This window comes from Physeter macrocephalus, chromosome 14, assembly GCF_002837175.3.
Source record: "Physeter macrocephalus isolate SW-GA chromosome 14, ASM283717v5, whole genome shotgun sequence".
Lineage (NCBI taxonomy): Eukaryota > Metazoa > Chordata > Mammalia > Artiodactyla > Physeteridae > Physeter > Physeter macrocephalus.
Genome location: NC_041227.1, coordinates 7915474 through 7943102, shown reverse-complemented (window position 1 = coordinate 7943102; position 27629 = coordinate 7915474). Strand labels below are relative to the sequence as shown.

Genomic DNA, 27629 nt, shown 5'->3' with positions numbered 1-27629 from the left:
ACGAACCCGTGTCCCCTGCATCGGCAGGTGGATTCTCAACCACTGCGCCACCAGGGAAGCCCTGTATTTTTTTTTTTAAGAGCAAAACTAGAAGATAACTTTTTATCCTTGAATTTGCTTGGATGTCTTCTTTTCTGTCCTAGGTCACTCTGAAATCAAGGAGGATGAGTGTCACATCTCCCATAATCATGCAACAAGGTTCATTGATGGACTCTGGCTGGTCAATTTTAATGGCCCTGTTTTCCTATCTTTTTGGATGACAGAACAACCAATTGAGGAAAAGAAAAACACTGTCCTAGGCATGAAGGTAAAAGCCAATGAGATCTACCACACTGCTGTATAATTGAGAATTTAAGAACATCTGGGAATTGTCCCCTTACTTTACTTTGACGTAAAAAAATAGACCGAATGTAACTCAAGGCAAAACCTTAGGTCTGTGTTACAGAATCCCAGAAAGGGTCGTTTCTTCTCCATCGTCCCAGTGGTTTTAGAATCCTCTCCTACCCCAAAAGTCAACTCAGTTGGCAGGACGTGAAGCCAACAATTTGGGGAAGCCCCAGGAATACTGAACTTGGGTGGTCCACTTGTGGGAGGGCAGAGATTCTGGAGGCACGAAATGAATGTCGTGATGAAATGCAGATCTGTGGGCGTCAGGGGAGGGGGAGTCATAGCGTCTTAAACTTTTAAGGCCCCCTACTCACAGAAGCACCCGTGGGAATTCAGCTAGATTCCTTTGTACCAGATCCATGACACATTTCACTAGCAGTTACCAAACTGTCGCCCACATACAGTGGTACCACTTTTTAATGTTCCCTCCCCCATGGCAGTGTCTCTCATCCACCCCCTTGTCTCATTACACAACAAAATAACCCTGTATGGAAATCGAAGGGTGGCTTCATAACATAGTTTGTTTATGCAAATATATATTCCGCTGGGAGAGCTTTCTATGGAGCTTTTATTTGCATACACAATCCTGGGACTATAACATCCAGCTGGGGAAGTTTTTCAAATAAATTCATTCAACTTAGTGGAGAATGGTGGATATTTTAAACAAATTTAGAAGCATGCTGGCCCAAGTCAGGGATCCTTTTAATTGATGGTTTCAGACAAATACTGGCTTTTTCGTAGACATTAGAAGAGTGAAATCTCCAAAACTCACTTCTCTGTTGCCTTTACTTCCCAAGAATGTGGAGACGGAACTTGCTCTGCCTTCATTCATTGTTTTGTTCTGCCTGGGCTTCCATTTGGGCTCAGTATAAGTTTCGTTAATACAGGGAAGAGGTGGAACAGACCACAGGAAGATAGAATTGTTATCTTGAGGTTAGAAGAGCATTTCCCAAAGTATAGCAAGCATACCATTGGTGGGATCAGAGACGGCCTTAGATTGTGCTATGATATTAAATAGTATTAAAATCGTGAAAATACTTTTGCTTTTTCAATTCCCATCTTTCTAAGACCATTCGGGGGAAAATCTCAGTCTGGTGCTGGTAGAGAAATCTTTAACATTTCCCTACTGCTGCCTAATTGCCTTTTCATAAAGCTAGAAAGGGCAACAGATTCAGAGCTTAACACAAGCGAGACAGCTAGAATGTAATCTCTTTTTTTATTGCCCATATAATGGTACATTCCTCTTATGAAAAATGATCTGCTTTTCCAAGTGTGATGTAATACAAAGTTTCTTTTACAGATATCTTTAAATAGGAAGTGAGTCAATTTCAATATAAAAATATCAAGTAAATAGTGGTATATCTGCCAAAAACGATGAAGGTGGTATGCAAACTTATTCAACATTTGGGAAACACTAGGTTAGAAGAATACTCTCAGAACCCTGGTCCACACTAGGAAAGTAGTCTGACATGTTTACAATTATGGGGACTTAAAATCTCTGAAATTTGATTCACAGAGTACTTAATTCCCCTCTAATGATGTCTACCACCCAAGGCTCTGTCTTCACTGAAGTGGAGCTGGCTGGATACAGGATGGGCACATGTGTCCTGTGGTGAAGACCAGGGTTCTTATTTTTCCTCCTGTTTTAACAAGATACAGACCTTATGCCTAAAGAATTTTCTAAAGGCGAGTCCTAGCCTGGGGCTATGCAGATGCTTTTTCTTGGTGCCTTTAGCCTGGGTCTCGGATGTCTTCTGCTCAGCTTGTCCATCACAGACACTTTCTGCTTTAGATGCCTTTTGGGCAACAGCAGTCACAGCTTAGAACTTTGTTTTTAAACAGAGTGCATTTTTTTTCTGTTGTTTTTAAGTGCAGTAATCCACTTTTGTCAATTAGCTGCCGGTATATCACCCCCATCTCCCAATCACAAGACATCATGTGAATGCTTATCTTTTTCAAACTCTCAAAGACGATTGGTTAAAGCGCAAATTCACAGTCTATTTCAGGTACATGTTGATTTTCAACACGGCAACCTATTTAAGTGACCCAGATTAATGCAGCTCCATTTGCTAAAGACAATGACAAGATATTTAAGCTTTGTCTACAGGACATGTAATATCCAGGTGAAAAAATTTAAAAAATAAAAAAGATAATGCAGTCCCAACCCGATGATTTTTTTAAAATCTAAATGCTATTGCCACGTGAAACAGAAGAAAAAATACCTGAAGACAGGCAATTTGTGTTTGCATCCTGGAGTCAAGTACTGCCACTAAATGGCTTTCCTTCTCAAACTGATCTCCCCTTTTTCAGTATTAGAAACTTCAGGGAAGCAGTATCACCCACAAAAATTTCAACTGACTTCTAGATGGGCAGATCTCCTGGGCAAAAGATGTTTCTAGAGTGAGTCAGTCCACTGAGCCAAAGTGAGGGGAAATTGGAACTAAAATAGCCCAGTTACAACCATTCAGAATTGTTGACTCAGGTCACAAATGGCAGGGGATTTTGTGTGGGCAGCAGTGGAGTGTGCTAAAAATTGACCACAGCCAACCGAGAAGATGGAGAAAAGTGTTGACATTTCAAAAGCACGAATCCAAGAACTTCAGTAGAAAAGATGTCAAGAAGGCAAGTATGAGAACCAGGTTGGTAGAAAGAGGTCTGTTTGTGGGCATACGGACAACCTCCATTCACAAAACCCGCTTTTGACTTCCAGTTCCATCAGCAATGAGCGCGTAGCTCTCTGGGCAGGGCCATGAGATTTTACCACTAGGTACTTTCAGCTGGGACCACATTCTGGGCGGGGGAAGAGTCTTGATGCCGTGAGCAGCTAAAGGGAGTGAGGGCATCAGGTCACTCGGGAAGCCACACAACACACCCACATACCCCACTGTTTATAGCCTATTGTGCTGACTATGTGATTTCCAACAATGCGAGACACAGAACCCAAAGAGAAACATTTGGACCCAACCATTCATTGAACTTGACCCCAGCTGTCTTGTAGCAAATAAATAACCTTATGGGAAAATGCACGTGGATACCTCAGATATATCTTTTTTTCAATGGAAGAAGAAAATTCTAGAGGGACCAATCAGTACAATACAGATGTAATCCTGGTGTTCAGTCTGTCCTGCTGTGATTATGGAAATAGGGATCACCTACATTTGGAGAGAGCTCCATGGTTTACCAGGCACTATCACACCTTCATTCAGTCCTGGGGTTGGCGAGGTAGAATTTTTATTGCCCCAGTTTTACAGATGTGGAAATTTGGGTTCAGACAGGTTAGGATCACACAGCTATCAAGTAGCAGGACTGCGGCTCGAACACAGGTCTTCTGAGACAAATTCTAGGATCCTTTTCACAACTTAGCCCCTTCAAATATGGGGAGCAGACATGCTGGGTTGGCCAAGCCATTTGTTTGGTCCCAGTGCATTTCAAGGCACTGTCAGTTATCAAAAGGAGGACACAAGACATTTATCTGTCACCAAGTTAAATCTCCCTCATGATTCCCGTGAAATTTAAACCACGTGTTCTACGAAAGGCAATCGGTTCTCTCAAGTGCAAAGGGAAAACATCTCTAGAAAGCAGTCATTCCAAACAAAATATACTTTGAGGGGAACTGGCTGAATTTCTAGGATGACAGCGAAAAAGCACACACTCTCTAGGGCATCCTAACCCCTCTACATGTTCCTTCATTTGGCAAGTGTCGTCTGGTGACTATTTCATGCCACCAAGCAATTGCCGTTGCAGTGGAGACTAATTTTTTTCAAATTACATGAAAAACAAAGCAAGACATATTTTTTAAAAAACCAAAATCTAGCAGCTCACATCTGCTTTAAATTGAGTCTCACGACTTTCGCATTTCCAGTGGCTAACTTTTACCATATTCCCTGGGTCTCTCTACACACAACTATAAAGACTAAGATGATATATAATTATTAGTATTCTGTTCTTATTCTGTATAAGAAATTGGTTTTTATGACATCATTTAGCCAGAATTGGCACATATTTCAAGCTTCCCACCAAAATTTTCATTAAAATACCATTAACGTAAGTGGAACATTTTAAAGACAATCTAACAGCACTATTAAATTGCTAAATATGTATCTACGTGTGTATGTATATCACACGCACACAAAATTCAAAAAACAAAGACGCATACATAAATCCAAATCCAATTCTACACGCAAACCCAAACCCAAACACACTTCAAATGACCTACCGTGTCTTCCAGATCTTTTTTTGTTTCAGCTTTGTTAGGCGAAACCTTAAAAGTTTGAGAAAAACCGAATGTTAAAAACCATAGCTCTGTAGGGTGTTTCTCTTTCTTTCTTTCTTTCTTTTTTTTTTTTTTTTTTTTTGGCTGTGCAGTGCGTCTTGCGGGGTTTTAGTTTCCCGACCAGGGACTGAACCTGGGCCCCGGCAGTGAAAGTGCCGAGTCCTAACCACTGCACCACCAGGGAATTCCCTATTTCATATTTTTATTTAGGGTGGTCCACTTCACTCTACGAGTAAGGAATGTAATGAGAAGTCCTTTTAATTTAGTAGGAACCCATGGACTTCTGGGTAATACCTAAGTATACATAAGTTAACAAAGTTAATATTTTATAACGAAATGCATCAGACCTTATACATTCACTAAGAGCTTGACCACATTCAAAACTGTCTCCTGGATGGCTACACACTTTCCAACAAGTCCACCACTAATCCAAACAAATGTACAACCCTTTGGTGTTTGTGGCACGTTCGGTTGACTTTTTCTGTTTTAGCTTTTGAAGTTGGTCTTGGTCTTTGGGAATAGCCCAAACACTTGGAGCTGTCTGTTTAATTATACATTCGCTCATTCAGCCCTTTTTTGAGTGTCTGGCAGGTGCCAAGCTGCGGGGTCTGAAGAGTCAGACAGGAGCAAGCAATGCCAAGACGTGGGTCCCTGCCTCCACCCAGTCAAATGGGAGCTTTAGACGTAACAAGACAGAAAGTGATTTCTACAGTTTTATTTGCCATTTGAGGGGCAAAAATGCTTTGAGAGATCAGCAACTCAAGGAAGTATTTTCCAATTATTTTTATGATCAATGACCATGAGATATCCAATTGCGGTAGCGTTCTACCACCACACAGCTCATGTTGTATAGTTAATCTCACAGTTCGCAGCAACTAAAAACGCCTTCGCTGAAAGCCAGTTCCCTTATGAAGCACATCTTGTCCCTGTTCTCCAATGTCCCAGCTGCATCAAGCCGTTTAGAGCAATAACGTTCAAGTATGCATCATTCTTAGATCTAACAAAACTTTCGAGCAATAAAATCGAGGAATAGAATAGAAAAGGAGATGAAACTGCTTACCAGAGTTTTAAAGAAGCTCATGATGGAATTATTATTCTCTGTCTGGGGGTCCTCCTTTGCAATCTCCACTTCTTCAGGGACCCCGGGGACAGAGCAACTCACAGCTGGGATTTCCTGTCCTTCTTTTCCTGTGCCGTCAGCTATGTCCTAGGAACAAGACAGAGTTTTCATGGTTGCAACTTGTTGAATGTGGACTCTCAAAGTAATATTTTTGCTTCGCGCCCGTCTCCCTTACCCCCTAATTCCAGCCATACTTCTTCTGCCCACGGGGGTGTAGAACAATCAGGAGCTTATGAGAGTCACTCTTCCTTCCCCGCCCCCTCTTTCTAACATAATCAGCATTTGCAGTTAGTTGGAGGGACATTGTTTGGAGCCAGAGGCTAACAAACACAGCAGTGCACGTTGCATCCCAAACAAAAACCCTTTTCTCCCAGTTCTGCACAGAGGTTATGTACGATGCCAATATTTTGTGGTCTTCCAGTTTAATCATGGAAGATGCCTCTATTTGATTTCCCACAATCCCCGCAGCGGTGAATTGTATCAACTGAAAAAAAAAGTACTGATGTTTTAAAATAATAATTCCGCTTTCAGGATCTGGGAGTTAATTGTGCGAAGGATGTGCTATTGGGACGGATTTTCCTCTCTAACTCACCCAGGAGGCGGGGATGCATGCTGAATATCCTCCTTTTTTCACGTTCACTCCCATGACCTTGGGCCAAGCCAGGTTACCTCAAACCCATTCATCCTTCAGGCTCGGGTTCAAGTTTACTTTCTCCACTGAAGTCTTTCTGGGTCACAGCACCCATGGAACCTACTCCCTTCTCTGAGTTTCTAGACCACCTCCTCCTGCACACTCACTTGGCACGTGGGTTAGCCTAATGCCAAGGACTGGGCCAGAATAGCCTGCATTAAAAACGGGGTTATTGTGGAACAGTGATAAAAATGCATAAACACACTTCAGTGAATATTTTAAAAAGTAATAATAATGATTGTATCCCACAGGGTTTCCCTCAGCCCCAGCACTCCCTCTAAATGGAGCAGTGCTTCTTGTGAAATGCCTCTTAAAGAGCTGGAACTTCATAAAGCCCAACGCAGACAGAAGCCATGGCCTTAACAAGCTTCTCGGCTTTTCTAGTTAATTCCAGGCAAAACGTGTTTTACCTGGGAAGAGATGAACTTTGAAACAGGTTCTAATATAACTTACTGTTCATATTAGACTAGAACTCTAATGAGTGGAACTTTTTATAATTCCTAGGTATAATTCAGATCCAGGTTGTTAAGTAGGTTGATAAGGAGGATGGCTGAAAATTTTGTTTATAGCAGATGAGTGTGGTATACCTACAGGGGTGGTGATTTTACTTTAGGTGGTGCATACACATGCACACATACACGTGCACATACACGCACAAGGTTATTCTTTAAAAGTGCTTTTTGGAAAGATATTTCTTTGGTACAATGGATATTTTTGCTTGGATGAAGTTGAGTAGAAAATTTTTAGATAAAATGTCAAATTAAAAATATTACATAAATTAGGACTTCCCTGGTGGCGCAGTGGTTAAGAATCCACCTGCCAATGAAGGGGACATGGGTTTGAGCCCTAGTCCGGGAAGATCCCACATGCCGCGGAGCAACTAAGCCCATGCGCCACAAGTACTGAGCGTGCGCCCTAGAGCCCACGGGCCACAACTACTGAGCCCGCGTGCCACAACTACTGAAGCCCGCACGCCTAGAGCCCGTGCTCCACAGCAGGAGAAGCCACCGCAATGAGAAGCCCGCACACCGCAACGAAGAGCAGCCCCTGCTCGCCGCAACTAGAGAAAAGCCCGCGCGCAGCAACGAAGACCCAATGTAGCCAAAAATAAATAAATAAATTCATTAATTTAAAGAATATTACATAAATCATCAAGCAGGTGTTTGGAACATGAGCGATCATGAAAGTGGTACCGGGACTAAATCTAATGGAGAGGTGCCCCACTAGGCCTGATGGAGCTATTGCCTAGGAAATAGTTATTTATTTCCAACCACTCATTTACTCACCTTCACTCAATAGCTTGATGGGGGAATTCTGACCATGTACAAAGTGTATGGAGGCAACATGATATCAGCACGGGCTCTGAGGCCAGCCCGCCCAGACTCCACTGTCTGCTCCATCCTTCACACCAGTGCGATCCTGGGCATGTTCCCTGACATCTGTGCCTGGGTTTGTTCATTTGTAAAAGGGTAATCAGTAGCAGTAGCACCTGCCGCTCAGAGTTGTCGGGGCGTAAATGGGATAACCCATCGACAGGATTTAGCATGGTGTGTAGCACATAGTAAACATGCAGTGAATGCTAGCTATTACTATTATTATCATTATTGTTACCATCATAGTTTAAGTTACTGAGCCTTGTTCTGAGCCCGGTGAGACTAACAAAAATGAATCAGACACGTTCCTCTCTCGAGACGCTTCCAGTCTCACAGTGGATAAAGGCCAGCAGAGAGGGATAAGTACTCGGATAAAAAGCTAAAAGAATTCCACTAGCCCACTTAGCCCTGCACAGAGTTTTCAACGAGTATTAATGCCCAGACGCCAGCCGGACCAATTCGATCAGAATGTCTGGAGGTGAGGCTCAGGCATCAATATTTTTAGAGCTCCTGGGTGACTCCAATGTGCACCAAGGTTGAGGACAGCTGAACTAGAGGGACAAGGAAGATTTGAAGATGAGGCAGTGTCTGCCCTCGGCCCCGGAGCCTGAGCTACAGGTCGACATACGGAGGTGGGGGAAGGATGGCGTGGAATTTCAGACAGAGGAAAGGGCATGAAAAACACGTAGAAAAGGATGAGGTGGGGATGGGGGTGGGGAGGGTTTCAGGGGTAGATTGTTCAGCTCAACTGAGATACAGGTAAAGGCAAGGTGGTTAGAGAAGACCATCCTGAGTCACGCTGAGCTTCCTTTCAACCTGCCGGGCGGCAGCTTATAAAGCAGGCGCTTTCTAGGTGGAAGGTTTCTGGGCTGGGGGTGGAGTATGGGGCAAAGAGCCCCAGTAGCAGAAGAGCAGTCGAGAGCTCTACCGGGGAACTTCGAGGTGGAGAAGGCCCCGCCTATGACCCAGAGCCAGACCTCATTTGGGTGCCCATGACAGAAAAGATACAGATGGTCAAGAAAGGATACTGACAGCAGGGGTCCAAAAGAATAGAGCTCTTTCCCCTCAATCCCTCCATCCCGAGCTCGCACACCTGCGGGAGGAGGAGAGGAAATAAAGAGCAAACCCTACTCCTTCCAGACCTCAAGGACCTCAGCCCATGGTCACATCAGAGTTTGATTTCAGAAAGAACTGGGCTGAATGTCAAAATGGATACAAGACTGAAGTTTTTAAGTTGGACTGAGCCGGACTTCTGAAGCACTGCCAGGTTTGGGATCTGCCTATGACACCATGAAGCATTAGGATAAAAGCTATTGATCAAATATCTAACAGGTGCCTCATACCGATCAAGGCACTGGGAATACAGTGGTGAATGAGACACAGGCCTATCCTCAGGGAGCTGAAATTCGAGCAGGGGAGAAAAACAGAACCAAACAAAAATACAGATAAACCAATAAATGTAACACAGAAGACTCAGGCAGTGAAGACCGCAAGGGAGAAAATGAGGAAGACGAGGGAATGGAGGGCGACCAGGGTGATGCTACTTCTGACAGTCAGTGACGTTCTCTAAGAAGTCTGCATGCAGGTGGGGAAGGCATCTATTCTGGGGGGGGTGTGACCCCCCCCCAGGCTGGGTCAGCTGCCCGGAGGCACTCTGGTCTCACAGCCCCTGGGCTCCGTAGCGCTCACCACAGTGAATGGAAGGGTCTGCGTCTGGTCACCCCCAGCTCCCAGACTTGGAGCTTCCTATGGGAGAGCAGGGGGCATGATTCTTCTCTGTGATCCCAGGGCTGGACACACAGGGAGCATTACTGAACTTCCGGGAGATAAACTGAAACACAGGGAGGTCAACTGAAGAGGAAACAAATCAGTAAAACGCCGGGCAGTCCCATGGGTCTAGTTGCCATCAGGGAAAACCTGCCAGGAGGGAGAGCCTCTGAGCAAGGGAGATAACTACTAGTATTTCTTCAACGAGGATAGAGAACTCGGACCGGAGGAGACACAGTTCGACAGAATTCTGGGAATGGAGGGGCCCCTCAACTTTCTGCTCAGCCCTGTGGCATCTTGTCCAGGCATCTCTGAAGATGCTTCCCTGATTCCCCCAGGGCAGTGATGTCTCCAGACGTGGAGAGCAGCTCAGGGATGACAGACCCTGCTGGCCCAGTGCAGGGAGCTGGCTTGTTGGCCCAGGGCTCTTCCCAAGTGAGAGTTCATGGTCTCTCAAACTGAACTTGAGCCCTTGTTGTGAAATACGTTTCTCTTCTTAGGCTGGTTTTTAAAAAGAACGTTAAGGCTCTGCTTCCAGGAAGAAGGAGGATATAGACTTTCCCTTATTCCTCCCACTAAACAGAGTGGAAAATCCTGGACATTATGTAGAAAGCAAACACAAAAGGACTCCGAGTGGTGGAGAGGAGAAGGCAGGCCAGCTAGGCACCTCAACAACAAGACGGTGGTGAATTCCCTGGGTTTTCCTTTTGCCGCAGATATCCTGGACTTGGAGTTGGAGAAGCCAATGACCTGGAAACACCAATGGGCACTGGCCAAAAAAACCCCTCTCGAAACGCCTGCTCGAACCCAAGGGCCAGGACAGGGCCAGTCTAGCATGACAGAAAGCTTTTAGACGATAACTGCTCTCCACCAGCCAAACACCGTAGAAATGCAAATAAAAACCACAATGTAATATCACCCCTCACACCTGTCAAAATGGCTATCATCACACAACAAGAGATAACAATGTTGGCGAGGATGTGGAGAAAAGGGACCCTTGTGCATTGTTTGTGGGAACCTAAACTGCTGCAGCCACTATGGAAAACAGTATGGAGGTTCCTCAAAAAATTAAAAATAGGCCTACTATATGATCCCACAATCCCACTCGTGGGAAAGAAAATGAAAGCAGAATCTTGAAGAGATGTCTCTACTCCCATGTTCACTGCAGCATTATTCACAATAGCCAAGATATGGAAACAACAAGTGTGTCTGTCTACAGATAAACGGATAAAGAAGACTGTATATAATATATATTATTCAGCCATGAAAAAGAAGATAATCCGGCCATTTGTGACAACATGAATGGACCTTGAGGGCATTATGCTAAGAGATAAATGTCAGAGAAAGACAAATACTGTATGGTATCACTTATATGTGAAATTTTAAAAAGCCGAACTCATAGAAATAGAGAATAGAAAAGTGATTGCCAGTGGTTGGGGGGTGGGAGAAATGGGGAGACGTCGGTCAAAGGGTACCAACTTCCAGTTATTAGATGAATAAGTTCTGGGGAATCTAATATACAGCATGGTGACTATAATTTACAATACTGTATTACATACTTGAAAGTTTCTAAGAGAGTAGATCTTAAATGTCCTCATCACAAGAAAGAGATGGAAATCATATGAGGTGATGCAGTTGTTAACTAACCCTACTGTGGTAATCATTTTGCAGTATATACGTGTATCAAATCATCAAGTTGTACACTTTAAACTCACACAAAAATTATACTTCAGTTACATGTCAAAAAGTTAGAAAATAATACCATTTATACTTGTACCAAAAATGAAATACAAAATATGTACAGGACTTACATGCAGAGAACTATACAATACTGATGAAAGGAATTAAAGAACATATAAACAAACAGAGAGACATACAGTGTTCATGAACTGGAAGACTCAACACAATAAAGATGTCAATCCTCCCAAGTTGATATACAGGTTTAATGCAATTCCTATCAAAATCCCAGCAAGATGTTTTGTAGAGATAGATGAGATTATTCTAAAATTTGTAAGTCAAAGGAATTAGAATATCTAAAGCAATTTTGAAAAAAAAGAATTAAGTGGGAAGAAGCAGCCTACCTGATTTCAAGCCTTGTTATTTAGCTATAGTAAGCAAGGCTGTGTGGTACTGGTGGGTAGAAGCACAGACACATAGTTGACTGGGCCAGAAGAGAGAACCCATAAATAGACCCACACAAATGTGCCCAGCTGATTTTTGACAAAGGTGCAAAAGCAATTCAATAGAGGAAAGATCATCTTTTCAATAAATGGTGCTGGAACAATTTGACATGCATGGGAGGAAAAAAAAAAAAAAAGAACTTCAGTCTAAGCCTTATACTCTATACAAAAATTAACTCAAAATGGACCAAAGACTTAAATACAAAATGTAAAGTATAAAACTTTCAGGGGAATTCCCTGGCAGTCCAGTGGTTAGGACACTGTGCTTCCACTGCAGGGCGCACGGGTTCAATCCCTGGTCAGGGAACTAAGATCCCACATGCTGTGCAGCAAGGTCAAAAAACAAACAAACAAAAAACAAAACAAAAAAAACCTTTTAGAAAAAAGTAAGACAAAATTGGGCTTCCCTGGTGGCACAGTGGTTGAGAGTCTGCCTGCCGATGCAGGGGACACGGGTTCGTGCCCCGGTCCGGGAAGATCCCACATGCCGCGGAGCAGCTGGGCCCGTGAGCCGTGGCTGCTGAGCCTGCGCGTCCAGAGCCTGTGCTCCGCCACAGGAGAGGCCACAACAGTGAGAGGCCCGCGTACCGCAAAAAAAAAAAAAAAATTAAAAAAATAAGACAAAATTTCTGGGATCTATGGCAAAGAGTTCTTAGACTTGACATCAAAAGCATAATCCATAAAAGGAAAAAATGATGAACTGGTCTTCATCCACATTAAAAGATTTTGCTTTGTGAAAGATCCTATTTAAAAAATGGATAAAATGGGACTTCCCTGGTGGCGTAGTGGTTAAGACTCCGTGCTTCCAGTGCAGGGGGCCCGGGTTCAATCCCTGCTCAGGGAACTAGATCCCACACGTCGCAACTAAGAGTTTGCATACCACAATTAAGGAGCCCGCGTGCTGCAACTAAGATCCAGTGCAACCAAATAAATAAATAATTTTTTTTTAAATGGAAAAAAAAGCTAGAAAGGGGGAGAAAGTATTTGCAAACCACTTATCTGACAAAGGACTAGAATCTAGAATAAATAAAGAATTCTCAAAGTTCAATAGTAAAACAAACAAACAAACAAAAAACAAGCAATCCAATTAGAGAATGGCAAAGACATGAAGAGACATTTCACTGGACAAAAGATATGGATGGCAAATAAGCACAAGAAAGATGTTCAATTTCATTAGCCATTAGGGAAATGCAAAGTAAAACCACAATAAGATGTCACCACACACATATCAGAATGGGTAAAGTGAAAAATAGTGACAGTTTCAAATTCTGGCAAGGATGCAGAACAACTAGATCACTCATACTCTGCTGATGGGAATGCAGAATGGTACAGCCAATCGGGAAAAGTTTAGCAGTTTCTTAAAAAACTGAATATGCAACTCCAATATAACCTAGCAATTACACTCCTGGCTTTTTTTTCCCCCAGAGAAATGAAGACTGATATTCACACAAAACCCCATACATAAACGTTTATAAAAACTTTACTGTAATGGCTAAAAACTGGAAATGACCAAATGTTTTTCAATGGCCCTCATATTTTACTGATTGAAGTATATACTACTTCAGTCCTGATGGAGGGCTGAAATTTTGGCATTATCAACTAAAATTTAAAAAAGAATATATTCTTTTACCAAGCGATTCCACTCCTAAGAGTTGATTTTAAACCTCAATTCACGTAAGTGTGAAATAACAAATACACGAGCTTATTCACTACAATGAGGTCATGGCAAATGTTTGGAAAACTGCCAAATGTCATTAATAAGGTCCTGGGTAAATAAATCATGGTACATCCATTCACTGGAAAACTATGCAAGTGTTACAAATGAGGAGGCTGTACAGATATAGAAAGTAGTGTTAACTGGAAAAAAAAAAAGCATGGAATAGAACAGAGTGTATATTATATTACCATTTGCTTAAAAAAGAAGGAATGTGAATTTATCCTTGTCTTTTGCTTATATATGCTCAAGGAAGACTCATTTAAAAATACAAACAATGATTATGTATTGCGGGTGGCACTGGTAGAAAAGTATACTGTTTTATAATTTCTTATTTTGAGCCATGTGAATGTATTATCTATTAAAAATTAAAATTAAAACAAAATGGGGGCGACTAATTCCAAATTTTAAAAAACATCCAGAGGGCCACACTCAACACAGTTTGGAAGACGATCCAGCCCAAGGCCACCAGTTTGTGACCTATGCCTTAAATACCGGGTTATTTGTAGGATCTTTGTCCTTAACTACAAATACGTCTTTGCTATTCTCATGAGGCCTGCAGATCATTCTCAGAAAACAGAAATTTTAGATAGAAACATAGGCGTTCTCCAGGAAATATCTGGAAACTTCTTTTTAAGCAAACAGGTGTCCATGGTGTCAGCTTGTTTTTCATCCATATGGAAGAGGCCTGTATTTTTTTCCTTTCTGTTGGCTTCAAAGGGCAAACAGATAGGAACACTAGTTAAGTGATCACAATTTGTCATGTTGAAAAATTGTGCTGCCTTATCCTAATTTGATTGCCTACAATAAAACGCATATGGAACTTCTGGCACCTTCCTTCCACTGTAAATTGTCAACTGGCTTTCGTCTTTCTCTAAGCAAGGTCTGCATTGTCCAAGTGAAAATACAAGTGAAGGCAGGATGATCAAGGCTAAAAAAAAGCCTTGTCTGGAACTATGTGTGATGAATGTCTACCTCATCTAGATGTCCCCACCGACTGTGCATACCGGTTTCATTTTGAATCTTTGTACCAAGAAATCGGTGTCTAACAGGCAGTTTAACACAGGAAAATTTGTCTAAAAAATGTTGACTGCTACAGAAACCCATTATTCTTTTCCATCTGTTGGAAATTCGAGCCACATGCTGTCTGGGATTAAAGGGAGGAGCTATGTTTCCTCTCCCACTTGGTTGCCCCAGTGGTACAAAGGGCATCATTTGCTCAGCAACAATGTTCTCCAGACAAACATCACGTCTTTACTTTTTTTCTTCTGGAAGCACATCACCTGCATACACCCATTGTCAGACTGGGGATGAAAAATGGGATTTGGTTAATTCTTAAAGATAAAAATTTATCCTCCAATTTTCATAGAAGGGGAAGCAAATTACTTAAACAAGCAGGAAGGAACTCTAAGAACAAAGTCTACCAATAATATTTAACGGAACGTCAACATTTCCGAAGCAGTTGGGATTTTTTTGTTTTAAACTTTGTTTTACTACAAAGCCCAAAACCACCGAAGGAAGGTCTACCCCTGTAGCTAATTTTGTATTTTTATTTTTTCCCACTATACCTTCCCAGTTCACATCAACGGATAAAAATGCACTCACATCTTTTAAGCCCATGGCAAAAATAAGGAAAGAACTCAAGTAGCACAAGCTTAAGAAACGCCAATTACGAAAGGACTTTGAAAACTGCCATCCACAGCAAAATTTCTCTTTCCAAAATACACATTAGCTATACGTGTTAAAAATCAGTGTTATGGGCTTCCCTGGTGGCGCAGTGGTTGAGAATCCGCCTGCCGATTCAGGGGACACGGGTTCGTGCCCCGGTCCAGGAAGATCCCACATGCCGCAGAGCGGCTGGGCCCGTGAGCCATGGCCGCTGAGCCTGCGCGTCCGGAGCCTGTGCTCCGCAGCGGGAGAGGCCACAACAGTGAGAGGCCCGCGTACAGCAAAAAAAAAAAAAAAAAAAAAAAAAAAAGTCAGTGTTATTTCTGAGCAAGAAATTGCCACACAAGCTCTGGATTGCACAGTTCCGGAATTACTGTGAGTGAAAATAACCTCCTGTTAAACTGCTTGTTACCACTGCAGTTTCTAATACAATTCAGGACGCTGCAAGCTTCATAGCGCCATCTAGTGGAGGAATCAGGAAATTACCTAGATTGTAGTATTTTCCTTATACTTAGGCAGTACACAGTACTTGCTCTATTTCTAAAAAGGAGAAAATCTAGATGAGCAAAGAGTAAAAATATAACATGCACCCATTATCCCATTACAGAAAATAACTACTACTAACAATCTGCAATTTTTCTTTCCACACTCCTCTTTGGGTGGAAGGATGGAGATGTGTGGGCAGGCAAGGCAAATATGATTTCTACCCAAAAGGGACCTTTCTGTATATACTATTTTGAAAGCTGCTTTTTTCTTTCTTTCTTTCTTTCTTTCTTTTTTTTTTTTTTTGGCCACACCACGTGGCATGTGGAACTTCCCCAACCAGGGATGGAACCTGCACCCTCTGCAGTAGAAGCACAGAGTCTTAACCACTGGACCACCAGGGAAGTCCAGAACCTGCTTTTCTTATTTAACATCATGTTATAACTGTCTTCACATGTCAATACTTCTATTTCTATGTCATCTTTGTTATGATGTCCAGTGTAAGGGTGTACCAGAATCAGTACAAAAACCCTGCAATTAGATCTTTTAGATCTTCCCAACTTTTCTCTTACAGACAATGCCAGACTTAAAAAAAAAAAAGCCTGTGGATAATATGTTGCCCATTTTCTCAATAAATTCCTAGATGTCAAATTGCCTTTTCAAACTTCTTAAGACTTTAAAATTGTGTACTGCCAAAGTGACACGGTTGAAATAAACTTCCTAGTGATCCAGGTAGTTAAGAAATTATCAGACACTTCAGAGGGCAATAAAAAGAACATAAAAATATTGAAACGTGAAATCTAGATTTTCATTGTCTTCTGGCATGTTTTCTAATTGGGGAATCTGCATGACACAGATCTAAAAACGCTCCACTTACGTATTTTTCCCTCCTCTTTTTCGGAGGAGAGAGAGGCAACTGTTCATTTTAGCTGCTTATACTAACTGAATCAAGCGAGGTTGGACCAATTATCCAGTATGATGCTCTTTATTATAAATCATAAGATCACCACCTGTTTTAACACTCTGTAGACATAACCTCAGGATGTTAAAAACTCATATTCTATCTTGGTGGCAGAAGTGTAACATAGCACCTTGACATGGTAGAGCCTCATTAGCCCATGATATTGACGGATGCAGAGATGTTCTAGTTAAAAGATTAAATAGGGCTTCCCTGGTGGCGCAGTGGTTGAGAGTCCGCCTGCCGATGCAGGGGACACGGGTTCGTGCCCCGGTCCGGGAAGATCCCACGTGCCGCGGAGCGGCTGGGCCCGTGGGCCATGGCCGCTGAGCCTGCGCGTCCGGAGCCTGTGCTCCGCAACAGGAGAGGCCACAACGGTGAGAGGCCCGCGTACCACAAAAAAAAAAACAAAAAACAAAAAGATTAAATAAACCAGTTGTTCATTGTAGTCATAGGTGGAGAGTGGAAAGAAATCTATCAGAGAAAGCAATTCACACTTTCTTCCTATAAATAAGGGTTTTCCATTTTCTGTCTCAGTAACTCCTCTGCTTGAGGGGTAAGTGAATTTGTCAACTTGATTTCCAATGGCAAGTGAAATGTGGGTCGAGGATTAAGCAATACAATGTTCTTTCCTTGCTTCTGTTTTTGGCAACGGTAATTACTTTGGGGATATTCCTAAGAACACATGATTTGGCACACTCTTTTTTTTTAAAATTTATTTATTTTTGGTTGCATTGGGTCTTCATTGCTGCGCAGTGTGCGGGCTTCTCACTGCGGTGGCTTCTAGTTGTGGCACGCGGACTCAGTAGTTGTGGCGCACAGGCCTAGCTGCTCCACGGCATATGGGAGCCTCCCGGACCAGGGCTCAAACCCGTGTCCCCTGCATTGGCAGGCGGATTCTTAACCACTGCGCCACCAGGGAGGCCCTGGCACACTCTTAAATAGAGTCTATTATGTATGATATAAAATTGAAAAATACATTTACTGTGGGCAAAGGGTGGGTGGAGGGTGATTCCCAGTTCACATCAGGCAGAAAAAGAATCTGTGGTAGATTCTTCTGTTCTGTGATCAGTTCCAACACGTGCAACCTCCAGACTGATGATGACAATTTACATTTATTAGAGAAAAAAATATCCAACATCAAAAAAACCCACTTCAAAATACAAAAGCAAATAACCCATAGCCTAGAACGAGTTTGTCATCTGTTTAACAAACACTTCCCAGTAGTGAGAAAACTGTTTTGAACGCTGCCAAAATTAAGTTGCAGATTTTCTAAGAATGGTTTGGCCTTATGCAGGAAAAAGAAAAGTCACATCCTTTTTCCTGAAGTTTTACATGAGACCAAATCCTTCCTGACCCTACTCCCTACCCAATCCTAATTATCAGCCCCCTCTCTTCTCTGCTTTCTCAAAACTCTGTTTATTTCACTTGTAACCCTTTTAATACACTGGAACTCTCTGTGTATTTATTTTCGTGTTTATTGCTGGTCTTTCCACTAGAATGAAAGCTCCCATGAGGTACATCATTCTATCCATCCTAAAATCATTCCTGGCCCAAAGAAAGCACTCAGATGTTTGTTGAATGAATAAATGAAAGTATCAATGCCTCCCATTTCCTGTTCAACACCTGCCGACAAACTGACTCTTGGGCTGGATTTATAGTTTATTAGCCAGATGTTCACCTAATTTGCTTCAAATTGCCTTATGTGCTATGAAGGATGCAAAGTGGTCTCTGATGGAATTACTCTCAACTCTACCACAAGAAAATAACAGTGCAAGTGTTATAGTGAAGGACAACTCACACTCTGTACTATTAGGAACCAACAGGGAGGGGTGGGGACTTGGGTGAGCTGGGGAGTGAAGTGAATGCCCCATCTCGAGGGGCCGTCACAACTGACATCCCACCTGGGAATATAGGATGAAACTGTCCATTTTTCAGAAATTTCTGAAATACGGAATTCTATTGAAATCTCATAATTTAAAACTATTGTCAACTTTGTCAATTTCAAAATGCTATCAATTAATTAAAATATTATTTAAGACACTGTGTAGGTCAAATAAAACCCATCTGTGGCATGATGCATCCTACAAGAGCCCATTTTCCAACTTTGGTCTACATGCCTAGCTCAGCATTTCCTAGAAGAACTATTCCTTGGAAGATACAACTATTCTATGGATAATTAAGTCTGAGAAGCAGTTAAAGTGAAGCAGGTGTGCTCGCTGCAGGACTTTCAGAGGCTTTAGTAGGCTGACATCCACTGTGAATCTTCAGGAGAGTATAAAGCAAGTATTATTTTCCGAAACTATTTGACGGTGGCACCCTATTTCTAGGCTGATCTCACTGGACTGATGAGTCCCCAGAATGTCAGTTTGGGAAATACTAGCTTCAGGAGTTTTAAAAAGATATGTTTCCAAAGGTTCTAAACGTTCCCTCTTTTTAAACTCATAGGCACAGTGACTAAGCCCGTAGTTGACAAATTCCAGCTCTGCCGCTTTCTGGCTACTTTATCTTATGCAAGTTACTGCACTCCTCTGTGAGTTAGTAAATGCTCAATAAATCAGGACTGTTATTATAACCTTGGAAGGAGAGAATCAGACTGGATAATGCCGAAGGGAAAGTAAACTCAAAATTTATTTTGCAAATTCACTGCAAAACACAATTCACTTGGTATTCAACCGTGATGATTAACACCATAACACGTTAAAAGGCCGAATGAAAAATACCAAATAAATAGTAGAGATCGATGATTCTACATAGTTTATCTATGTGAAAACATCTATAGCGTACATATATTTTGAAATCATTTTTATTTAAAGTTGTGTTAGGCAGAGGTGATAATGAGATTGCAATAATATATTCTAACATTCTTTGAAAAATTGTAACATGTGTGTACGTACCACCTTCATCCTTGTCAAGTTCATCTAACGAACATTACTGCCTGCCAGGGTGTGCCAGGCAGGGTGCACTGGGGACACCCAGTTGCATAAGAAACAGTCACATCCCTCAAGGTCACTGTCTCCCTATGTGAAAAGGGTGATGGTGGTAGAAAAGAGTTTTTCAAACTTCAGATTGTGACTACAGGTGGATTGGAACATAATTTAATGGATCAAAACCAGCATAAAAACCATCAAATGAAATAGACTGGAAAGAACAGAAAATACCAGCCTGTGTTACGTACTGTAAGAATACTACTATTTGGTGAATTCTTTGTTTCATGTACATGCATATGTATCAGGTCAAGATGTAAAATCTATTTCTTACTGTGGATCATAGTCAAGTTAAAGAGCTATTTATTTAAATAAATTACCACAGGGGGACACTGTACTAGCCTTTAGCAGCTCCATCCACTTAATGTTTTTCTCACATAAAGTTGGATAGAAAATAATATATCTGGTTTCTACCTATGACAGAGCCTGCTTTCTATTGAAGAAACTTTCCAACCCCCCCATTGTACCTCCACCCAGACATGTGACTTGGTTTCACTAATGAGTAAATTTTGGGAAACTCGTATTTCGTTTGATAGGACATTATGACTCTATACACTGTTTGGAACTGTGGCAACCTTCTTAAAACCACAAAGCCAATATTTTACAATAACTATATATGGAGTATAACCTTTAAAAATTGTGAATCACTATCTTGTACACCCGAAACTTATATAATATTGTACATCAACTATATCACAAAAGAAAGAAAAAGAAAAACCACAAGGGATCAAGCCTGTGAACCAAGCCAATACACAGAGGGCACTGAAGACTGATGCATTCTGGGGCTGTGAAGATGCTGAACCAGACTAAACAATCCACTTCTCGAATTCTTATTATGTACAAGAAATAGTACATTTCCCTCATGAACGAAGCCACTGTTGATTGAGTTTTTTTTTTCTTTACTTGCAACCAAAGGTACCCTAGATGATATACTATCCAAACTCCATCATACTGGAAGGCCATTTGCTCTATTTCATTATTCTTTATTTCTAAGTTTCTGACAATTTAGAAAATATACTATTTCATTCAGCATCATTACTACTGACTGCCCATGTCATCTTCTGTCCTTGCAATAGTGTCTAGGGCAGGCAGTATCTTCCTCTTGTGAACGAAAACACAAGGTTTTGAAATGAGTGTAACAGGCTTTGGTCACTGCCGGATCTTGATTCCAGTTCTGCCACTAATTTGGCTGTGTGGCCTTGAGCCAGTAACTTAACTTCTCTGAGCCCCGGCTTCCTCATTTGTTAAATGGCAATAAAAATATCTACCTTGGGCTTCCCTGGTGGCGCAGTGGTTGGGAGTCCTGCCGATGCAGGGGACGCGGGTTCGTGCCCCGGTCCGGGAAGATCCCACATGCCACGGAGCGGCTGGGCCCGTGAGCCGTGGCCGCTGAGCCTGCGCGTCCGGAGCCTGTGCCCCGCAACGGGAGAGGCCACAGCAGTGAGAGGCCTGCGTACCGCAAAAAAAAAAAAAAAAAAAAAAAAAAAAATCTACCTTGTTGTGTTGTTATAAGAATCAAAGCCATTAAGGTGTGACAAATGCTTACTACACGGCCGAGGAATAACCAATTATTAAAAACCGGGGCAATTGTTATTATTTGACTCTACCACACGGCTAGTAAGTGGTAGAATCTGAACTCATTCCTGTGTCAATCAGGCTCCTAACGCTTGCACCTCTGCTACAGTAAATGTTTCACATCAAATGCTTCTTAGTGCTAATTTATAAAGTTCATAAAAATTATAGTGTTATAGATGAAAACCTTGCCTACTCCATAACGTGTATAATTTAAGACAGGTTTTCCCTCTTTACTGACAAACACTTTTGGGTGGATAGTTCTCTTTACCTGTTGAAATGTCATGGCCTTTTGGCCAGAGGTAAACAGGATGAAATAAAAAACACACCTTGTCATTCACTTGGCCTTCAAATGCTGGAATGAGGGGATTTTTTTTCTTTTTGATTTGAGATTAACTTGATATTTCCAATATCGCATGTACTAAAATTTTTGAAAAGCACTTCCTCACATCATTATTCAATTTTTCATAGTTGCAACGTTATTGCAGTTTCAAATAATTGGTAAAAACATACTATTGAGCATAAGAATTATGGGCTTTGGAGACGGACAGTTCTTTTTCAGCTGTGTAACTTGGAGTGAGTGACTTGGTTTCTCTAAAGCTTTGATTTCTTCATCTGTAAAATGGTAAAGGTACAAAAATTCCCTTGTAAGTTTTGATGTTTCAGTGAGATGATTCCTTCGAAGTGATTTTATCACAGAATTTCACTTAACATATAGAATACCAAAAAAAAAAAGAAAAGAAACACTAGAGGGATTCATGTCATCAGAAACCAGCCAGGAGTGGGGACATCTGGTCAGCTTCATGGAGAACTTGGCACCTGAAGGTGAAGTAGATTTCTGATAAACAGAGAGAGAAGGAGATACAGGCAGAGAAAATCCAGGGGAGCAGATGGCATCTGCACAGGTCATATGTTGGCCATTTTGACCAGATAAATTTAGGGGAATAGGGGAAAATACAGTGAGAAAAACAGACAAAGGAAAGCTTGTAGAGACCCTTGAAGGTCAGACAAAGAAACTGGGGCTTGCGGGTATGGGCATTTAAATTCTATTATTTCTAAAAATAATTTTACAACTCCTGCATCTTTTATTTAACCCAAATTAGGACTTATGCCTTTGGTTATGTAGCTTTCAAATTAGATTCAATTGTGCTATCTGCACGTTTTGGTTGAAGACCATGGAAGGGAAGGGTAAAAAGACTAAAATGTGAAGTAAGAGGGAGAAAAACCGTGATACTGATAATATTTCTCAAAATGCAATAGCTCTGTGTTAAGTACTTTACATGACTTATTTAATTTTCACAAGTGTGAATAATGTTCTTGATATTATTATTATCCCCATTTTACAGATGAAGAAACTGAGGCTCAGAGTGGTTAAGTAACTTGCCCAAGGTCACACAGCCAGTAGGTGACAGACACAGAGTTGAAACCTAGGCTACTTGACTGCAATGCTTATGTTCTAATTCACTACTTTATACCATGTAGAAAAGGACTGTAGAGATCTTGGTTCTTTCATTCCAGTTCTACCACTAAAGAGCAGTGGTAGGATGGAGTTGCCAGTAACTCAGATGAGAAGCCTGTGGATTAAACAAGTGGGTATGTTGTCGGTGGTGGTGGTGTTGAGTGTGAACGAAGCGTTCAGTTTGGGACCTATCGAGGTCCAGATGTCCAGCGAACATTCAAACAGCGGAGTAGAAAACCAAGTAGACAGGTAGCAGAGGCAGCTAGATACTCAAGTCTGGACTTCAGGGGTAGATCTAGGCTAGAGACATCAATCTGGGACTTGTCAGCAGATGGCTATATTTAATCCTTGGGACTGGGGGAGATCTCCAAGGAAGGAAGTGTAGTTAAAGATGAAGACATCCAAGGACTGAACGATGGGGACTCGGACGTTTAGAGGGTAAGACTCAGCACGAGAGATTAAGGAAGAGCAGCCAGGGAGGTGGGGAAGCTGCAAACCAAGTGAGGATGCTCCTTCAAGAAGGAAGGGATGGTGGGCTGTGTCAGATGTGACCCGCAAGTAGGGTAGGATAAGGACAGAGACGTACTCAGTTTGGCAGCTGAGGTGAGGGGTGGGGGGAGGTGTGACATTGTGGCAGCTTTGACAAGAGCAGGTTTTATGGAGGACAAAGCCCGAATGGCGGGTGTTCAAGAGAGAAAAGAAGAGGAGGAAGCAAAACACTGAGTGCTTCTCTAAAAATCCGTAGCCTGAATGAATTTGAGGATCAATGCACTTATCACAACCTCCCTTAAAAATGTGTGTCTCGGGACTTCCCTGGTGGCACAGTGGTTAAGAACCCGCCTGCCAATGCAGGGGACACGGGTTCGAGCCCTGGTCCGGGAAGATCCCACATGCCGCGGAGCAACTAAGCCTGTGTGCCACAACTACGGAGCCTGTGCTCTAGAGCCCATGAGCCACAACTACAGAGCCCGAGAGCCACAACTACTGAAGCCCGCGCGCCTAGAGCCCGTGCTCCACAAGAGAAGCCACCACAATGAGAAGCGCACGCACTGCAACGAAGAGTAGCCCCGCTCGCTGCAACTAGAGAAAGCCCACACGCAGTAATGAAGACCCGACACAGCCCAAAATAAAATAAACAAATAAATTAATTAATTTTAAAAAAGAGTGAATTGAAAACAGACAAATACCATACGATTTAAAAAAAAAATAGTGTGTCTCTTACTAGATTATATGATCTTTGAAGGTCTAGGACCATAATTTACCTTTTAAGTGCCTTGCACAAGGTTGGTGTTTAAATAACACAGAATTTAATTAAACTTTTAAAAGAAAAGGGATATTCTTGTTTAAATCTCCTGAATCTGTGCTTGGCAACACTTAAAGCACCCGTACCCCCAACACAAAGGCACTTCTGGAATTACCAGTGACAAGAGAAATTTAGTGGTTTTTTTTTTTTACCCACTAAAGATCAAGTTTTCATGATGCGATCAGTTTTGAGAGGGCTGAATCTGTTAAATGTGTATCTTATAGTTCTGGTTCAATTGTTGGGGTGAGAGAAAAATTACAAAAAACCCACCTCATCCCTGCCAACACATTGGTTGGTGTGAATCACAGCTCAGTGAAACCTTTCAGGCATATAATTTATCTTTTCTTTGGCCTATGTAGTAAATGCTTCATTTGTTCATGAATTCTGGCCTTGTTTTAATTATGCTATGCTCTGAATGTAGTTTTATAAGGCACAAAAATAAGACTGTCGTTCTGAAAACACAGAAGATTTGTGTGTTTCCCCCAGAATGAAATGGTGGCATCTTTCTCCCAATTCACGGCTCTGTGGGTTTGTGGTTGGAATTCCAATCCAGTAAGAGACACACAGTGAAACCGGGTGGTGGCGGGGGGGAGGACTGAGTGGGTAGGAGAGGAGAGACAGCTGACACCGCTGAGCCGAAGGCATAATTTACCCTAAGAATTCTGAATCGATACATTGACGGCCACTTATGCATAATGTCCTACTCCCACCAAGAAAGCCATTGATTGAGAAGTTTTATTCCTGTTACTTTCTGAGGGCTGGACTCTTTCATTACACTTCCAGGACAATTGGTTTTTCCCCCAAATACAGACTGTGCAGCCAGGGATCAAAACAGAAGTCTTAACAATCAGAGGGCTGTTTTGCTGTTGCTGTTAAAAACCTTTGCAGATATATGTATTGGAATATCCACAAGTTTACCGACTGGAGGAGAAATGAGTGGCTATTTCATAACTTTTCCATGTTTTATAAGCACCTAGAGCGGTGAGCACTCCATATTTCAAATTCCAATGATACAACCAACCAAAAATGGAAATTTGTAGTGGAACAAACACAGATGCAAATTTCATGGGTGTATCTAGGGAAACAAATTCACTTATTCCAAAAGGAAGATAAGTGACAATTTTTAGATTTTCTGAGAGGTTACTATAACTTCAAAATATCGCCCACAGGCTTGACTATATTAAATACCTGCCATGTTCCCAACACAGACCCCATCTTCTGAATCTGATCTCATTCTGGAACTCATTCCACTCCAGTTGAGGTGCTATCCCAAAGAGCATTCAATTAAAAAAAAACTGAGTTGATAAAGCACAATTCTAAAACTTTCTGCCTTCTTCTTAGGATAGGAATGGATTGATCACATTAAGTTTTTAAGGTTAAATACTTTCAAGGGTCAGTTAGCAGAGGCGGAACTGGTTTACTTAATTAGGATGGGGATTTGGATCCATCACAGACACCTATCTCAGGACGGGTAAAGCTCAGTCCTTCATTCTCTTTCCATAAATAACTCAGTCTTTTCCTAACTCAAGCAATGGGCTGGCTTTGGATGCCCGTGAAAATGAAACATGTGACTATTCAAAGCCTCAGAATGGCCTTAGTAGTCCATGACCAATAACAAGAAGGCAACAAGAGTTTCCCCACTCAAAGTAAAGTAGTAAATAGCTTCTCAAATATTCATGAATATTGATGACCACTTTACAGCCCCAAGACAAGGATCTTTCGGGCTCCAGGTTTACACATTTGATGGAAGGTTCCCTGGGCCAGGTAGGCTAATTCTCCTTGTGTCTGGTCATCCTCTCCAACACTTGGCCTTCCCCACCAGAGCACTGGGCACCTTGCATTGTAATTGTGAGGTTTTTGTACCTCTTCTCTCGCTAGACCAAAAACTCCCTGAGGACCGGGACCCTGTCCTGTCTACCACTGTGGCCGTGCCTCACCTGTGCCTGGCAGTGTCACCCTCAGTAAAGATTTGATGCCAGCATACATTTGAAGACTCACTTTGAATTAAACAGAAAGCCATTCAATTGGCTCCTGAACTGCTGCATTTGGGGAAGGGGGTGTTTAAAGGGCAATTTTTCTAACTTTTGAAAGAAAATATAAGAATCAGTTCTTAGAGTAAACATTTACAGAAATGACAAGAATGCTGATAGCATGAGCCTAAACATACGTGCCTTATCATCTGTTCCTGAATTCTAACAGGCCAGAATTTTCAGTTGGTGTCTAATATTTACAGTATAATTTTTGACACCATCCTGGATATATTAAAACCTCAGATTAATGTGATACTCATTTTCCTGAAGGAAAGTAATATCTGGACAGTGCTTAGAACAGAGCTTGGCACATTGTAAAGGCTAAATAAATGACAGCCAGTGTTATCATTAGCAACTTGGCAGGGAAGCTGGTTGTCATTAAGACAAATATATTGACAGCCACGATACACGACCATGTAATAAAAAAAACAGCCCATTTAATTTTTTCCTGGGTCTAACCTCAAGTAGAGGCACTTTACTCCCAAATTTTGAAAAATACTATTGTTTAAATCCATTAAGGGAATAAGTGCCTTAAAATACAATGTATCTGCTTTAATTTCCTTCTTCATTCAAGGAGTTCTTTTCTCGGTCCCCAATACAAACAAACTCTCAAGGTTAAAATCAAATGCTCTTTTTAAGATCAAAAGGACTTGCCTTATTTTGCGCAGGAAAGAAAGCAACCGGTTCAGATGCCTCCTTAAAAAAAAAAAAAAAAAAAAAAATCTCGTTTTTTACAAAGGTATTACTCCAGCTTGTTGAAAAATAATTTGTACATAAAAGAGTCTGCCCAGACCTGTAAAAGCTTTTTCTTTAAACGCACACTTTAGTGCAAAAGATAGTTAAAGATCAGTCCAAGCTATTAAACCTAAGAAGTGAAATGCATTCCAACAAAAGCCCATAAACATTCTGTATATGAAACCAGCTACTGAGACGGGCAGGTATTTAAGTCTTTTAGGGACCGTTTTTATTCGGCTAATGCTTTTCCCTCCAGACTCCATTTGATGATAAATGCAACCTGTCCACCTCTGCCTTTGATAAATGGAAGGACAGATTCATCTGTATGTGACTCACCTCCTCTTTTCTTTTACGTGAAACAGATGCCACGGCTGTTGCTGTTCTTCCAACAGATGTTTCTGCCCGCAGAAACACTGGCGAGCACTGCGCCGCAATGTGCTGCTGGTTCTAGAGGGATCCACGGCTTGATACCTTGTCAGGACCCCTCCGTGATGGCACAGCAACACACGTGCAATCGTCTTGCCCCACGAGCGCCCCCCGAGCCTGCATTAAGAACAAAATGGATTGTCTTACCCTCTCTGCAGGGACATCGTCCGACTGCGTGGAGAATCCAGGAGTTTCGGCGGTGGGGTCGCGATGCTCTGCACGCTTGGCTTCCTGTTGGTGGTCCACGAGGGCCTTGTTCCGTCCCTTGTCCAGTTTGAAGAGTCTGTCAAAGAAGCTGGAGTCCTTGGGCTTGGAGGCGGCTGCCCCCCCAGACTCAGAAAGATGAGACTCTGGTCCCCAAGTGGCAGAGAGGCCCTCGGCTTGGGCCGGGGTCTGCACGGGGGTTTTATCCGGGTCGCACCCCAGTGCAGCTGCTACCGGAAGTGCCATGGGCTCACTCGGGTCTTTGTTCCCTAGAGCTTTATCGGAGCTGACATCAAGCT

General features: G+C 42.0%; 1 protein-coding gene across 1 annotated transcript in view; it reads right to left on the bottom strand.

Annotated features, from left to right (window-relative positions):
* The window catches only part of BCAS1 (brain enriched myelin associated protein 1), a 98335-nt gene that overhangs the window by 41775 nt on the left and 28931 nt on the right, over nt 1-27629 (bottom strand). The window contains exons 4-8 of the mRNA XM_055090809.1: nt 27274-27627; nt 26620-26661; nt 5721-5867; nt 4604-4648; nt 2049-2183 (exon numbers count right to left, since the gene is read on the bottom strand). Of these exons, the coding sequence (XP_054946784.1) occupies nt 2049-2183; nt 4604-4648; nt 5721-5867; nt 26620-26661; nt 27274-27627 (723 nt within the window). The remainder of the gene's footprint in view (nt 1-2048; nt 2184-4603; nt 4649-5720; nt 5868-26619; nt 26662-27273; nt 27628-27629) is intronic.